At 45.2% G+C, this 17,085-nt stretch overlaps 1 protein-coding gene across 1 annotated transcript; it reads right to left on the bottom strand.

Moving 5' to 3' along the window:
* Positions 1 to 2,428: 2,428 nt before the first annotated feature.
* On the bottom strand, positions 2,429 to 9,486 carry LOC140732081 (uncharacterized). Its single transcript, XM_073054226.1, has 4 exons — positions 9,171 to 9,486; positions 8,706 to 8,852; positions 4,128 to 4,373; positions 2,429 to 2,702 (listed from the first exon to the last, which is right to left on the bottom strand). The coding sequence occupies exons 1-4, from the start codon at positions 9,406 to 9,408 to the stop codon at positions 2,680 to 2,682; spliced, it is 654 nt and encodes a 217-aa protein (XP_072910327.1). The 5' UTR covers positions 9,409 to 9,486; the 3' UTR covers positions 2,429 to 2,679.
* Positions 9,487 to 17,085: the final 7,599 nt, after the last annotated feature.

Raw genomic sequence — 17,085 nt, 5'->3', positions numbered from 1 at the left:
CCCCATTGGTTGTACAGACAGTTCCACACATACCATGTCACACAAAGCAAGGGAACTCACCGTGTACTGGATAATGTTGTTAGTGGGATCCCCAGTTCATTGCCTCACTGCTGCTTGTGGGAGGCTGCTATGCACCGCCATGTACTTCCCATCACAATGATAACTACTTTAGTGGGAGAACAGGGCAGAATATGGCAAGGATAAAGAAAGTGCTACATCAATGCTTGTTCCTTCTTCTACAATAGACCTAACTCTAAGATCACACATAGTCACAATTATTTTCTCCCTGAGGAAGGGAAGAGCTAGTAGTCAGTCTTCAAAAGGATGGGAGACTCCAAGGAAAATTTGGCATTCCATGACAAATTCTGACACATCCGATTTAAACCACCTGCCTATTATCTCCATTTATGTCCCTTGTCCCAGATGGTGATGAGAACATTCCAAAAGCTCCCTTGTCAAACCAGAGTCTTAGACGTTTGATTAAGATGAACCCACTTTCTTCTAAACCCCAATGTATACAGCCCAAAAGGGTTAATGGCACAACTTTCTGATCTCAAAATAAGCTTCAAGAAGTTTCAAGACCTTAACCTATATACCCCCTTATGCAGTTAGGTTCTTAACTTTTTCATTTGCAGATACCAGTCAGATAGGAATTGGCATCTCCTCCACCACAACATTCATCAGGAAAGGTGCAATACAAGGCTGTGTGCTTAACCTCTTGCTCTACTCGCTTTAAACTTTCAACTGTGAAGATAAGTACAGCTCCAATGCCATATATAAGTTTCCTGACAGCACCACTTTCATTGGCCAACTCAAAGGTGATGACAAATCAGCATATAGGAGGGAGATTGAAAATCTAGCTGAGTGGTGCCACAACAGCTCACTCAATGTCAGCAAGACCAAGGAGATGATAATTGACTGCAGGAGGAGGAAAGCAGAGGTCCATGAGGAAGTCCTCATCAGGGGATCAGTGGAGGAGAAGGTGGATAAAGATAAAGTAAAAGCAAAAGTTAAAAGAAGGAGAAAAGTAAGGGTGGACTGTAGAACAGTGAAGTGCATAAGAGACAATTATTACTAGATTGTGAAGGCACAATTAGTGTAAGTGCACTTTATCTGAATGCCCATAGTATTCATAATAAGGTCAGTGAACTTGGTGGCACAAATCAGTACAAAGGGTTATTGTTTATCGGCCATTAGAGATAAGTGGTTGAAGGTCAGAGAGGATTATGAATTAAATATCCAAGGATATCAGGTAATATGGAAGGATAGGCAGGAAGTTAAGGGAGGTGGGGTAGTTAAGGATGAGATCAGGGGAATAGCAAGAGGTGATATAAGATGTAAGGAGCAGAATGCTGAATCCATCTGGGTAGAGGTTAGGAATAATAAAGGGGAAAATGCTTGTGGGAGCTGTATATTGGCCATGGAATAATAATATTACAGTGGCACAGGCAATAAAGAGAGAAATATCTGAGGCATATAATGATGGAATAGCAGTTATCATGGGGGACTAACTTGCACACAGATTGGGTGAATCAAATTGGTTGAGGCAGTCTTGAGGATGACTTCATAGAATGGATCCCTGATGGCTTTCTTGAACAACATGTTACTGAACCCACAAGGGAACGTGTTATCTTGGATCTGGTCCTGTGCAATGAGACAGGTAAAATTAGCAATCTAATTAGGGATCCTCATGGAAAGAGTGTTTATGGTATGATTGAGTTTCTCTTACAAATGGAGGGTGCAATAGTTTGATCCAAAACCAGTGTATTTTGCCTAAATATGGAAGCCTACAATAGATGGGGGAGGAGTTGGATAGGGTAGATTGGGAACACAGGTTATAAGGTAGGTTGGTTGAGGAACATTGGAAGACTTTCAGAGAGTTTACACAGTGCTCAACAAAAGTATATTCCAGTTAAAAGCAAGGACAGTAGGGTGGGGAGAGCCTACCATGGGTAACTAAGGAAATAAAGGAAGGCATCAAATTAAAAGCTCATGTGTATAAATTCGTCAAGAGTAGTGACAAGCTGGAAGACTGGGAAAACTTTCAAAAGTAACAAAGAATCGCTAAGCAATCAACTCCAGTACCAGTACCAGCAATTCCAGTACCAACTCCCCTTCTCGGGACTGTTCATATTCCAGTTCTATCAATCACATCTGTCCCAACCTGTTCCAAATACCTTGAGGGCTGAAAAGGCATGTGGTGACTGGAGGAAGAAGTGCAAGGAGAACAGAGAAAAATTGCAGCAGGTAAGGGCACATAGTGCTGGGAAATAGCCAGCATGGGTGGAGAGACAGCAGAGGCAGAAGTAATGGGTCATGGTGTTGAACATTCTGCTGAATGGCACTTGTGATATCTGACTCTGGCTTCACTGAAGGTAGGTTTATCAGGTTACTAACTCAGTGACAAAGTGGAGTACATATTACAGGATTTCTCTTTTATTAATAAAGGTCTAAGCAGGGAGCACGAGAAACTTTCAGTATAATAGCTGTGAAGAAATGCTGCTGTTCTGGGTGAACGTCCATAGATGTAGTCTGTTTCTGGAGTCAGATTTTCTTGAAACCAGACCCATTGCCTTCAATGATATGTCCAGCACAGGTCAGGGCAGAAATAGGGAGCAGCAGTGCATTTGATGCTGAGTGCAGGCAGCAAATTCCACATACATTGAGTGGTTCAGGTGATCACCAGCCATCTCTTGTAGAACCTGCAGGAACAGAAATCACAAATGGATTCCATCAGATTTCACAACCCAACATTCCCCTTACAGGATGAGAGCATATTATAGTGATCAATAGGAACACAGATATGATTCACATTTCCCCATTCCAAGTCTGCCCAATGGATCCCCTATGCTCAGTAACACCCACAACACTGAGGTTAAGCAGGACACTAAGATCCTGTCAAGTAGGACAGAGTGGACAATGGAGGGGTTTTGTTAACCTTGTAAAAAGCATTTGTCAGATCACATTTGGGAAACCGAACACAGTTTTGGAGAAAATGCATTAAGAGTTTACAAGGAGTGGTTTCAGCCTAGAAACACTGAACAGACTGGGAAAGATAAAGCTGAAGGTATTCTGGGGGGATGTTCTCACAATTTTAGACAGGTTTGATGGGACAAATACGCTTCCAATTGTGGCTGGCACTGGACTCAGTGTCATTAATACAAGGCAGTCAATGAGAAATCAGACATAACTTAAGGAATAGAAAGAGGAGAGAAGTGGAATCCCTTCTACTGGGAAAACCTGGAGAATCAGACACAGAGAATGGATGAAAGGGATACATTGAGGGGTGAGATGGAGAGAAGGGGGAGAAAGCTAGTGTTGGACAGAAACACCAGAATTAAGCAATGAGGGCAAATGTCCTGATACCCTGCAGTAGACACTGTCCGTACAACACTGTTCAGTACAGGATGTGTGATTGTGTCACTGAAGATACACGCAGATAAGCATTACTGAGCAGCAGCTGAAGAATATCTGGGCCCAGGAAGTTTGCTTCATCACCACCTGTCCAGCTATCCACTCTCGATGGCTACAACATGTGCTTTTGGAACTGTGCATCGAGTGTGTAAGTGATGTTGTCCAGTCTTACTTTGGAACTTGAACCACAAACTGATGAAGTATGTAGGGCAGTAATGATTTTTGATCATTTCTCAGTACCTACACATTGGTTGTAAAATGAACTTAGGGAAATAGATAAACTGTTGCAGACTTCTCAGTAATTGACCTCATGGCTGTGCCTACGGACCAGATCAAGTGAGGACAGCACTTGTACTTTTCAAAGGACATCACTGAATTAGATGAGCTTTTTACAGCAATCAGAACTTTTGCAACCACTGTTGGATCAATGAGATGGAGGATGGTTTGGGCCACCCACAATGCCACAGGGTGGAGAGATCCCAGGACTCATGTCCAGCCCCTGCCCAGTATGCAGCAGTAACTCAAGGATTCTTGAACATCACCTCCCAAACCCAAATATCCATTGCACAGAGGAATAAGGACAGGATGAGGGCAGCCAGGTAAAAGAAGCATGGATAAGAGGAACAAGGGCAGAAGAGCCAGAGCAGCAGGGGTTAAGGCCATCGTTATCTACACATCACATATTGGTAACAGGAAATACTCTTAAATTTTACTTTGAAACCTTTCTTCCTTTTGAAAATCAGTGATGCTCTGTCTGACTTTATCCATCGCCTCCCTGTTACTGGGACAATCCAGAACCTTATCAGGTGAATTCTGCAGTTGTTGCCAGAGAATTCGCACAGCCACAGTGTTAGCGTCAAACATTCCCTGGTGAGCAACTTCCACCGGCTTCTTCTGTTTATCCAAACACTTTTCCAACAGGATCACAGCATAGATGTCTTCTCTTTTCTCTCCTTTGCCTGATGTATAAATAAACCGTATTTAAATTGTTTAACCTTGGAATATTTAAACTTTTCCTACAGCACACCACATTCCTACAAAAACAAAATAAAACAGTTGGGAGACTTAACTAGCAAACTTGACTGAGTTTCCCAAGTATCGTGGTCTTCCACACCGTCTATCATTCCCTCTCTCCTTGAGCTCTCCAACCTCCACCAACCTCCGTCTGGGAGTCATTTCTGTTCTGCTAAGGTACACTCTTCCTCAAAGAGCTTGAGAGGTGGTCATCTGCAGGTAGATGCTCTCACCCTGCTCCTAACATTACACCTCCCTCCAGGATTGCCCACTGGAAATCTATCAATTCTCCCTGTTCAAACAATAGTGCAATATTGACCAGTTTCTTACCATTTGAAAAGTTTCTCTCTCCACTCTTCCCACATGACATCATACAAACCATCTCAGAACTGACAATTCTGTTGGGCTTTCATCCAGTAAACTCAGACAGATGGATGCAACATCATCTAAATTATTGCATGGAGACCAGGTCATAGTCCCAGACGAATGCACAAGCTATCAAGTTAAGGGATTTTGTCTGTTTTCAGCTTCCTGAGTTCCTCCAGAGACATCACTTCAGTGATGCTGATCTCTGCTAAGTTCCTCATTGTAGTGAAATGCCTGGCCCATTTTTTTCCTGCTACATCCCTATTTTCCATGAAAAGACATACCAATTCATTAATCTCTCAGCCACTATTAGACTCTGAACATAAGGCAATATCTAGGTCACACAGCCCCTGAATCTTGACCTTCAATCAACATCATCATGGGTGATCTCAACTCCACTTTTGTGTTACTTTTCTGCACTCCTCAATTCAGCAATATTTCAAATATTTCAATAGTTATTTGAAATAATTTCAATATTTCAATAGTTATCTATCTCCACCGTCCTCCTGTACAGAGAAGTACAGAGATTCAACTCATTCTGCAATAAGTCATTTCTAAACATGTCCATTCTAAATGCCTGGACCTTTACTTTGTAACCATGTACCCTCATTAGCGAATTTCAAAATAGTGTAAACAACCCATCATCTCTCATCTAACACCTCTCAGGCTGTTATATGCTTGAAAAAGGGTCACCCTTCATTCCTCATTAACGCAAAGGAATACAGACCCACAATGTTCAGGCTTTCTCTTTGCAACTGTGCAAATCCTTAAACTCCACCACCTTTGCAATAAAGCCCAGAATATATGTTTCCTCTTTACCTGCTTGCTCTATCTGTCTTCTAATATTTAGTGATTTATGCACTCAGACACCAAAATCATTCTTTACACATTTGCTGTCTGATCTCATTTTGATATAGTTTAAAAATCCTTTAATTGGACTGTATTTTTCTTCTGCTTCCAAGAGACCAACATGTGTTCTTTTTATTCTGTCAGGTTCTTATAATCTGCTTCCATTGTCCTTCCAGGAAGCACAGTCCACATCATAACTCACAGCCAAGAATCAATCTGTCTTCAAGTTAAGTTTCAACTATAAAGCAGAAAGACAGTTATACAAGTACAAAAATGTGGTAGGCAAATTATAGCATTATTAGGCAGACTTAACTGTCATGTGGGAGTCACTGGAAGACTTAGGTGCTCAACTAATTCTTCCCACAATCTATGATATGTCCCATATAGGAAGCCAATAAGAAAAGCCAGGTTAGTGCGGGATTTGTAGGCTGGTGAGCCACATATCAGTAGCATGTATGCTGTTGGAGAGAAATCTTATGAATTAGACTCTCACATTTGGAAGAACATTCAAAGTAAAAAAGCTGTTATCGAAGTATATATACTACCTTGAGGTTGGGGACCCAATATGTACAGTCACCATGGCTGTGAAGGAAGGTTACACTCAATAATGGTACACTTAGTGGCCATCTTATTACACATAACTGCCTGATGCAAAACCTGATCAATGTATCACATGGCAGTAACTCAAGTCAAGTCAAGTCACTTTTTATTGTCATTTCGATCATAACTGCTGGTACAGTACATAGTAAAAACGAAACAACGTTTTTCAGGACCATGGTGTTACATGACACAGGACAAAAACTACACTGAACTATATAAAAAACAACACCGAAAAAAAACGACACTAGACTACAGACATACCCAGGACTGCGTAAATTGCACAAAACAGTGCAGCCATTACAATAAATAATCATCAAGACAATAGGGCAGTAAGGTGTCAGTCCAGGCTCTGCGTATTGAGGAGTCTGATAGCTTCAGGGAAGAAACTGTTACATAGTTTGGTCGTGAGAGCCCGAGTGCTTTGGTGCCTTTTCCCAGATGGCAGAAGGGAGAAGAGTTTGTATGAGGGGTGCGTGGGGGTCCTTCACGTGGATGCAGCATGTAGTGTAAATGTCGGTAATGGCGGGAAGAGAGACCCCGATGATCTTCTCAGCTGACATCACTATCCGCTGCAGGGTCTTGCGATCCGAGATGGTGCAATTTCCGAACCAGGCAGTGATGCAGCTGCTCACTCAATACAACCCCTGTAGAATGTGATGAGGATGGGTGGTGGGAGAAGGATTTTCCTCAGCCTTCGCAGAACGTAGAGACGCTGCTGGGCTTTCTTTGCTATGGAGCTGGTGCTGAGGGACCAGGTGAAATTCTCTGCCAGGCGAACACCAAGAAATTTGGTGCTCTTAACGCTCTCTATCGAGGAGCCGTCGATGTTCAGCGAGGAGTGGTCACTCCATGCCCTCCTGAAGTCAACAACCATCTCTTTTGTTTTGTTCACATTCAGAGACAGGTTGTTGGCTCTGCATTCGTCCGTTAGCTGCTGCAGCTTCTCTGTAAGCTGACTCGTCGTTCCTGCACAAACACAAACGCTGGGCCGAATCAGAAAGGTTGAGTGCAAGACAAACCGAGGTGCTGCGATTCAGGTCACAAAGTGTATCGAAGCAACAGATGCCAATGTTTAGCTGACAAATCAGTCATCGGGCCAGAGTGAAAAAATCAGGGTGTTGGCAATGGATGGGCCAGTTCAGTTCACTGCTCCATTCTGCGTTGAACTATGGGTCTATGGACAGGACTGCCTTCATGGACTTCAGTTCAGACCACTATTGGCTTGAGTTTATTGTTTGCATGATCTTTTTTTCCTCTCTCTGCAGACTCGGGTGTTTGACGATCATTTTTATTGTTTTTGGTTCATTTGATTTGTGACCACATGTTAGGAGACAAATCTCAAGGTTGTATAATGTCTGGATAGTTTGATAATAAATGTATTTTGAACTTTGAATGCTCGAGAGGTTTGGTTGTTGTTCAGACATCAGAATGGGGAAGAACTGCGATCTATGTGACTTTGACCATGGAATGATTGCTGAAGCCAGATGAGTATATAAGAAACTGCATTATCTCCTGGGATTTTTAAAGCTCAACAGTCTCTAGACTTTACAGAGAATGGTGCAAGAAAAGAAACATACATGCAGTGAGTGGGTGAAAATGCCCTGTTTTTGACAGAGTTCAGAGGAGAATGGCCAGGCAGGTTCAAGCTAACACCAATACGACCATAACTCAGATAAGCACATGTTATAACAACATCGTGCATAACATCTTGAACCTTGAATGAGATGTGCTATAGAAGACCATGAGCATACATTTAGTGGCTACTTTGTTAGGTACAGGAATATATATGTATATATATTGATGATAACTTTAACTTGAATTCTGAATGTTTGATTCAGATCCTGACTCTAAAACTTAGTAAGATTTGCTAACAAGTATGTCTTTACAACGTGGAAGGAAATTGAAGTACCCAGTGGAAACAAGCACAGTCACTTGGAGAACCTACAAACTGATGGCAGTGGAATTCAATCAGGGTCACTGGTGTTGTACAGCGTTATTATATAATGCTAAAGTGAGAGAATTAAAGATTAATGAGGATGCGAGGGTGGGCAAGGTTTTTTATACAGAGAGTTTAATTTGCATCATACTAGAGCCACACACCCTGAACTGAAGGACCTGTTCGTGTGCTGTACAGTTCCAGGTTCAAAGTACCTTCCAGCACAGATTCATGTGGTTTCTCGCAACTGTGCCAGGGTGAAGGTCTGTCTCCTGCTTCACGCTGGGCTGTCTGGTCTGAAATATTAGCTCGATGAATCACTGTAGTATTGGATCAGTGATAATCACTAACCCAGGAGACCTGGAATAACTGAGCAACCTGGAAACAATGAGACCTTCAGTCAAATGAGAGTGGACGGTCCTTTTACAGAACAGGGCACTCCCGGCGCTGCACTGGGAATGTACATGATTGTTACTACAGGGAAAAAATACACCGAAATTCTCAGAGGCTCGAATGGAGATCCTACCTTCAATCCACCGCAGGGCGCTGCGGAGATCCTCGGTTTCACGGGTCACTTTGTAGACAAAGAGAAGAAGCGGAAAACCTCGTCCTTCAATAATGTTCAGCCTTTTCACAATTTCGTGGTGGATTTTGCCCTGACCGTAACACTCCACTGGTACAAAACACATGTTCATCGGTCACCTTCGTTCATCGCCACATCTTTCCATCACAAACCCCTCCACCCTGACCAGACCCTGCCCATTCCTCCTGTGCCTCTCCCTTCATAAAAACACCAGCCGTCCATTCAATCCCCTTGCTCCCACTTCAACTCATCACCACAGATTGCGTCCTGTCCTGTTCCCCAGCACCTGCAATCCCCGACCCTTCAGGAAGCGAATTCTCTTACAACGAGCTTGTCCTGTACCCACAGGGTCTGAGATGTTTCAGTAAGCTTGATCTCCATTCCTCCGATACCCCAGTGCGGTCTTACCTTGGCAGTACAGAGTCCGCGGGAGCGTACCGTAAGATTTGAAAAATCGGTCATACAGATGTCCGGGGATGTCCCGTAAACGGACATCTTTCTTACAGCAACACCATAAGCAGAGTGAGATCACAACAATGACCCCTAAAATCAGGAGGACCCAGAACCAGGAGTCCTCGTGGCTGGAAGCGGGCGACTCATTCGGCTCCATCCACACAACAACTATCAACAACTTCTGCACAATCATCCGGGGCAAGAACAAAGCCAGGAGCTCCTTCAGTCCTGCGGTTCCATTCGATAAACGTCTGTCATTCAAGCGTGACCAGCCAATGGCGTCATAAATTATAATTTTCCAAATGGAGAAGAGGGGAGAACGGGAAGCGGGGTGAGGGAGCGAATGGAGAGCGGGTGAGGGGCATAAAGTTGGAGACGGGGACAGGAAGAGGAGTGAGAATGCTGGAGGGATGGGGAGGATGAGGGGATGGGGAGGAGAGTTGATGAAGGAGGGAGGGGATGGGATGATGGACAAGGGGAAATGGGAGGGGTTAGTGTAAATGGGTAACTAAATAGGGTCGGGGGTGAGGAGAAGAGTAGGGAAAGGAGAGAGAGATGGGGATGAGTTATAAAGGGAGTGTGAGGGGTTAACAGGGGGTAGGGGTGAGGGAGAGGAAGGAAAGGGGTGAAAGAGATAAGGGAGGGGAGACTGAGATAATGGGGGTAGGTAAGGGGTTTAGGGGACGGGATAATGGGGAGGGGAGGGGATTGTGGGAGAAGTGAGTGGTTATGGGAAGATGCAGTGTGGATGGAGAGGGGGTGTGACAATGGGCAGAGTAGGGGAGGGAGAATGGAAAGACATCACATGAGATGGAGAGGGGAAGGGAAGGAAGAGATAGTGAGGGGAGATAAGGGGTATAGTGAACGGGAGAGGGAGGGTATATGTGGGAAAGGTATGTGGGAGTGGGTAGGGGATGGGCAGAGGGAGAGGGAATGGGGAGAGAAGGAAGAGGAGAAGGGGAGAGTAAGGGGTGCTATAGGGTGGAGTGGGGGATGGGGAGATGGAGTGGAGTGTACAGATGAGTGAGAGGGGGAGGGCTGGAGAGGATGGGAGGCAGGTGTAGATGGACACAGAGGGGGAGTACAGTGAGAGGAAGAGGGAGGAAGGGCAGAGGGGGAGATGGAGGAATAAGGAAGGGGAAAGGAGGAAAGATTGAGGTGGGGGAAGGGGAGTGCATAGGAGATGGGGAGAGGGGAGTGAATGGGGAGGCTAGAAAGAGTGTTAGAAGAAGAGGGTGGTGAGCAGGGAATATTGTAGGCGAGTGGTGTGTGGAGAAGAAAATGGTGTGAAGGAGAAGGGGAAAGGAGGGGGAGGGAGAGGAGGGTAGAAGTGAAGGGATGGAGAGAGTGATGGGGAGGATTGTAAGGGGTACAATAAGGGAGAGTGACAAGTGGGGAAGAGGGTGAAAACTGATAGAAGAGAGAGTAAAATGACAGAAAGGGGAAGGGGTTAGAGGGGGTGAAGCAATGTGAGATGGGGAGAGAGGGTTACAGAACAGGAGAAGAAGGAATGAGAGAGGGACAGGGAAGGTACTGAGAGGGGTTGATAGGAGGTGGGGAAAGGGAGCAAGTTAGTTTGAGAGAGGATGAGGAGTTGAGATGGAGAGAAATAGGGAAAGATGGGGAGGAGAAAATTAGGGGTCAGTGAAAGAGGGAACAGTGAGGGAGAGGGGTGAGGCAGTGTGAAGTGGAGGGTGAAACAGAGGAAGAGAGGAAAGGCAAGGTGGATGGGAAGGTAAACAGCTGAATTAGAACGAATCTCTGCAGAGGGCATAGTGGACAGAGAAAGGGAAGGTGAATGGACCCAGGGTGAAATGATAGGCATGTAAGAATAAGAAACAGGTCTGATTGGGGAATAGAGAAGAGAGGATGGGGATGGAAGAAATTAACAGAAGGAGAAATAAATATCCATGCCATTGGGGTGGAACCTACCCAGATGGAATATAATGAGTGCTCTTCTACTCTGGGGGTGTCCTCATGCTAGCACAAAAGGAGGCCATTGACCAACATGCAAGTACACAAATGGAAATTAGAATTAAAATATTTGGCCACCAGGAAGTTTCACTTTTGTTGGATGGAGTGGAGGTGCTCGACGAATTCGTCATCGAATTTATAACAGGTCTCACCAATGTAGAGCAGGATGTATCAGGAGCACTGGACACAATAGACGACCCCAACAAATTTGCAGGTGAAGTGTTACCTCACCTGAAAGGACTGTTCAGGGCCACAAATGGAAGGGAGGGAGGAGTTTTACCTTAAGCAGCTGTGGTGCTTCTGCTGCTGGACCGTTGAGTCATCAGCCGGGTCCATCTGTCTTCAGACATTTCATCCCCTGTATCCAGAGAGCCATGCCTGTCACATGACAGCACTGCCCTCACCTGGTCGGAGGTCACACCACATGCCAGTCAACATTTCACCCCTCCCAACTAATCAATGCGCACTTAACCGTTGGCCACCTTAATTGGATTAATCCATCTAGCACCAAGCCATTTGCCCCCTGGTGAATCACCTGGGCTGGACCCTCCAGCCCCCTGAACTATAAAGGCTGCTACATGTGCTTCGCTTGCTCTCTTTTTTGCCATCCTTGAGGAACCACCCTGCTTCACTCCAGGCTGAAGACCGCAGAAGAGCGCTGGAGACATGTGGTGAGCTGTGCATTGAATAGGAGTTTATTGTTGTCCCTGTAGCAGAGAGCCGTGGCTGCCCTTAGTCAAAGGATGGCGAGTATCATAGTTACTTTTCCCTTGCTTGTATGTGTATCTGTACTCTGTCCCCACACCGTTTTCCCGTGAATTGTACTGCTGTCCCAGCTTTTCTCATGCTCATCTATTCTAAGTGAGTTTGTGTGAATATTGGAGCCGCGTGTGTTGTCCACAAACTCTTTACTCCTTGTAAATAAACTCCTTATTGTTAAAACTGTGTGTCCAGAGCCCTTGCCTTTGAGACCCAAAGAATCTGTCTCATTTCCATCACAACATCCCCTAACCTAGAACATCCCGGGATGGTGGGACAGCAGAATGTGATCAGTTTTCTACCCCCAATGGTCAGATGTCCAGCTACTATTGTCCCTTCACAGCCAAAGCCAACTGGATGCTCTCTCTGCTGCTTGGGCCACGGTGTTAACGGCTCTCTTCCTGGTTCTCCCTTGTGTCACTAAAGCTGCCATCATCTTCCAGCATGACATGGTGGGAAATTCTCTTGCCCCCACTTCGACAGGGAAGTTCCACGTCTGCCAGCCTTGCTGTCTGCAGTCTGCCATCAGGTCTTCATACCTCACAAGCTTCCTCTCACGAGCATCTTGGCATCGGGTCTCCCATGGTACTGTTCGCTCTATCACCACGAGCTTCTTTGCATTCTCTGACAATAGTGGAACGTCTGGTCGAAGTATGGTGTCTACTATTGGTGGGAACATCAGCTTCTTTTTGAGATCGATCTTCTTCACTCAGTCCTTGGCCATGCTCAGGATACTGTCTCTACGCTTGTTTGTTGCTGCAGCATGTTCCCCAGTCCTGATGAAGTTGATGAAGTTTGGTTGGCTGTACTTTTTGTGGTCCTTTTTCCTCTCTGTCTCCAAAGTGTGGGCGAGTGCTCTCAGAACCTGGTCATGTCTCCATCTGTACTGTCCTTGGGAAAGGGCACCCTAGCATGCTCTAGGTTGGCTAGTTTCTGGTACAGAAGGCACGTTGGGTCTTCTGTTATTCCCCAGTTCTGCAGGTTTGTTGGAGTTGGTAATACATCATTATCAGCCCTCAGTAAGAACTGGAGTTGGAAAGATGTATATTTCCATATGTCATCCCATGTCAACACTCTCTGTTCTGTTTCCCACTTTGTCCAGGTCCCTTGATTCCCCATCTCCACTGAGCACACATATCTAGCCTCCTCCTCTTTCTTCATTATCTCCTGCTGGACCAAGTGCCGTCTGTCCTTAGGGTTGGCCTCCCTCCACCTGGTTGTTGATTCACATCCCAGGCCTCGTCTGCCCTTACACACTCTTCTGTCAATGTCTCTGTGGCGAAGTCGGGACTCTGCATCTTCTACTGCCTCTGCCACCTTCCATTTGCTCTCTGTCTGTATCCTGACTCCTGATTCACTGACCTTGTCGTCCTTGGAGTCTTTGAGGGTCATGATGAGCCGTGCTTTCCCTGCCTTAAATTCCTCTACAACTGAGGAGAGGGGCAACCGGAGCCTGGCTGACTTGCTGTAGAGTCCTGTTGAAGAGAAACACTGCGGTACTCCCAACCACCTTCTCAGATACCAGTTAATCTTCCTCTCCATGCTCTCAATCGTTGACAGGGTAATGTCAATAAGCATCATTGGCCACATTACTCTGGGTAGGAACCTATGTTGGAAGGTCTGTACCTTGATCTTTCCTGGTAAACCTGATTTATCGATCTTTACCAGCCTTACTGTTGTTTGTTTCTCCAGGCGTCTGCTGTTGTTGACAGCTTTCAGACTGTTATCATACCATTTCCCCAGGCACTTGATGGGGTTTCCTATGATAGATGGGATTTCTTCATCCTGGGTCCTCAAGGTGAACTTCTGGGTAAGTTGGCCTTTCTTTATCACCAAACACCTTGGTTTGGCAGGTTTAAATTTCATTCATGCCCATGTGGCTGTCTCATCCATTGCCTAGATTACCCATCTGGCCTGGATGCGTGTTGTGGTTGTAATTGTAAGGTCAGCCATAAATCCTCTGCTTGGTGGCTGTCTGATATTGGTGCTTGTCTTTGGCCCTCTGGTCTCTCTTTTCCCAGCCTCTATAAGGAGATTCATGGCCTTGACGAAGAAGACTACTGATATAGTGCAGCCAGTCACAATACCCTTCTCTACTCGCTGCCATGATGTTACGTAGTCCTGCACGCTGAACCTTAGATGAATCCCCTTGAAATAGCTTGCCATGATCTTGGTGACCTCCGCGATATGGTACTGTTTCAGTGCTGTCTCGATGAGCTTGTGCGTCACTGTACCATAGGCATTGGCTAAATCCAACCACACAACTGTCAGGTTCCCTTTGATTTCCTTAGCCTCCTTTAACAGCTGGGATATAACAGCTGGGATGTGTTCCACACATCCTGGAAATCCAGGAATCCCTCCCTTTTGCACTGCAGTATCTATGTATTGGTTTTCTATTATGTATGATGTCATCCTTCTTGCTGGAATAGCAAAGAAGATTTTTCCTTCGACGTTGGGGAGGGAAATGGCTCTGAACTGTTTGATCTCAGTTGAGTTTTCCACTTTTGACACAAAGCATCCTTCAGCCACTTGCCAGCAAGATGGTATTTGGCCCTTCTTCCAGATGACTCTCACCAGTCTCAACATCTGCTTGAGAAACTTTGGGCACTTCTTGTAGACTTTATATGTGATCCCATTGGACCCGGGTGCTGACCTTACCCTCACCTTCTTGACAGCTTCTCTTACTTTCATTCTTTGACTCTTTCTTGTCTAGAGGTTTCTGCAGATGTTGCACTGGCTCAGTCCTGCTGCTTTCCCCCAGTGGCAGGTCTCGTCTTTCATCTGAGTGTGTTTCCTGCAGGTATGCCTCCACTTCCTCTCTTGGTTTTCCCAGTTTGTCTGATCTCTCCCCTTCTAACACACTTGCAGAAAAATGATAAAGCAGTCCTTTTCCTATTCTTCTCAAGCTTGTTCTTCCTCATCCTTTCCGCATTCCAAAGTTCTTTAAGCCTCCTTCTCAGGTCTTGTCTCAACTGCCTCAGTCTTTCTCTCTCTTCTACACTGCTTCTTCTGTACCTGTTGGAGAGTGTTCTAATTTCCCATCTTATGCTGGTTATCTCCCTCTCTCGTCTACTAGGCTAGTACACTCTCTTCTCCTTTATCTTCTGCACCATACCAAATTGATCTTCTCCGATGGAGTACACCAATCTGCACATATTCTCAAGCTTCTTCTCCACAGATCCTATGAGTATCATCTCAAGAAGCCTGTCCATGTCCTCGTCAAATTTCTCCCACTCACCACCATTGGGGGGCCAGTTTATTCTCTTTTTCCTCTCCTCTGGCAGTCTCATACGGGTTTCCCTTGACCCATCAGTTGATCCCCTCCTGTGTTCCTGGGTTGAAGCAGTAGGTTGAAGGTCCTATGGGGTTGTTCCTGACTGTTGTCCTCCACCGTCTCATCAGCCACTGCTGTGCGTTCCTCCTGCTGGTGTAACACTTAGGCCACTTGCAGGGATATATGCTGGGATGGAGATCAGTGGGGATGGATGAATGAAGAAAGGAGGGAGCGATCCTTACACAAAGCAGAGGGAAGGGAGATAAAGATATGTTTAGTGGCAGGATCCCTTTGGAGATGGTGGAATTTACAGAGTATACTGAATGCAGAAGCAGAAGTAGGTAAGTGTAGGAAAGGACAAGAGCAACTCTCTCACCACTGAGGCAGCGCGAAGATGGGGTGAGTGTGAATGTTCAGAAATTAAGGTCAGGGTGGAAGTTAGAGGTAAAGTTGATTAAATTGACGAGCTCAGTGTTGGTGCATGAAGCATGAAGCAATTGTGGAACAGATTCGATGGACCAAATAGCTTAGTTCTGTTCCTATATATTATATATTATGGATACAGTCTTCAATACACCAATACAGTCTTCAATGTTACAGAGGAAGAGTTTGAGCCTATTACCAGGAAATGCTTAGTATTGAATGTAGGACATAACCAGTGACGAGACAAGTATAGTTGGAACCTGTGCTGGTGCCTATTGCTACCTCTTGTGTCTGGAGAAAGTGGAGCCAAAGGGAATATTTTTTATGTTGAGGACCAGTTCTGCCAGACAGAGAACAGTTTTGGAAGAGGGAATCTGGTTGTATTTTTTGGAAAGAAAGAAGCAGAGAACTTTTAGATCTTCCTAAAGGATGATACAAATGTATCTATGGTGAAAGTGAGTCGGTCACAGCCAAGGAATTGAAAGTTACTGAGGAAACCAAGAGCATGAGAAGTATTCACAGAGTAGGTGGGAAAGGATTGAACCAAGGGAGGTAGAATGGAATTGGGGTATAAGGTCATGAGTTCCAAGGGGCAGGAGCAGGTGGAGACAATAGGTCTACTCAAACAGTCCACTTTGTGCATCTTGTCTAGGAGGTAGAAGCGAGGAGTGCAGGCTAAGAAGGCTGAATCCTCTGATGCAATATAAGGCAGTGATGGTGGTCCTGAGAGGGGATCAGTTCCACACATCTGTACAAGGCCTTGTCTGCCCATTAAAGAGAAGAAACAATCACCAAAATTATAAAGTAGGACTTCCAAGGTGGTAATCTCAGGATGACAGGCAGAGGATAAATGTGGATAGATGAATATACCTGTGTCTCAGGGCTCGGGGAAGAAAGTGGTTCAGATTCACTGGGTTGTATCAGCAGTAACAAAGACAGGGATAGGTTTTCCATCAGGATGGGCTTCAGCTGAACTGTGCTGAAGCCAGTGTTTTGGGGAATCATGTGAACAGACTGTAGATTTGATTTCCAGCTTGCTGAAGGGGAGGGGGGTGGTGTCTACAAGGTCAGAATAAATGAAGGGGTATTGAGAGAGGGGTAGCACAGAATAGTGAGGGGGGAGGAACTTAGTAAATTAAAAATTGGATTAAAAATGTAAAAATTCAAAGAATACCACCCTCTACTTGATTTCACAAGTTGCAACAAAATGAATGAATTCACGGCACAGGCATCGGTAACATATCAACATCACTTGAATACTATTACAGGGAAGTGATTGCTGGATTTCAGGCACTGGGAATTCAGTATTGCAGTTTAACTACATTCCCAGAAACAGACCAAAAGGAAAAGGCAGTGGGGAACTGCAGAACACTGAACAGGTCAAAAGAGAAAGGAGGCAGGAGGCAGGGGAGGACTGCTGATCGCTGAACAGACCAAAGG

The sequence above is a fragment of the Hemitrygon akajei genome, chromosome 1 (assembly GCF_048418815.1).
Source record: "Hemitrygon akajei chromosome 1, sHemAka1.3, whole genome shotgun sequence".
NCBI classification, from domain to species: domain Eukaryota; kingdom Metazoa; phylum Chordata; class Chondrichthyes; order Myliobatiformes; family Dasyatidae; genus Hemitrygon; species Hemitrygon akajei.
Note: the sequence above shows the minus strand (reverse complement) of the source record. Positions and strands in the feature narration are given on the sequence as shown.

What these genes read in the sequence shown, in the direction of transcription:
- LOC140732081 (XM_073054226.1), bottom strand. Translation starts at nt 9,408, where the DNA reads ATGATTGTGCAGAAGTTGTTGATAGTTGTTGTGTGGATGGAGCCGAAT. An exon ending in GCGGACTCTGTACTGCCAAG is followed by an intron (nt 8,853 to 9,170) that starts GTAAGACCGCAC and finishes GTTTTGTACCAG; the next exon opens with TGGAGTGTTACGGTCAGGGC. An exon ending in CGCCCTGCGGTGGATTGAAG is followed by an intron (nt 4,374 to 8,705) that starts GTAGGATCTCCA and finishes TTTATACATCAG; the next exon opens with GCAAAGGAGAGAAAAGAGAA.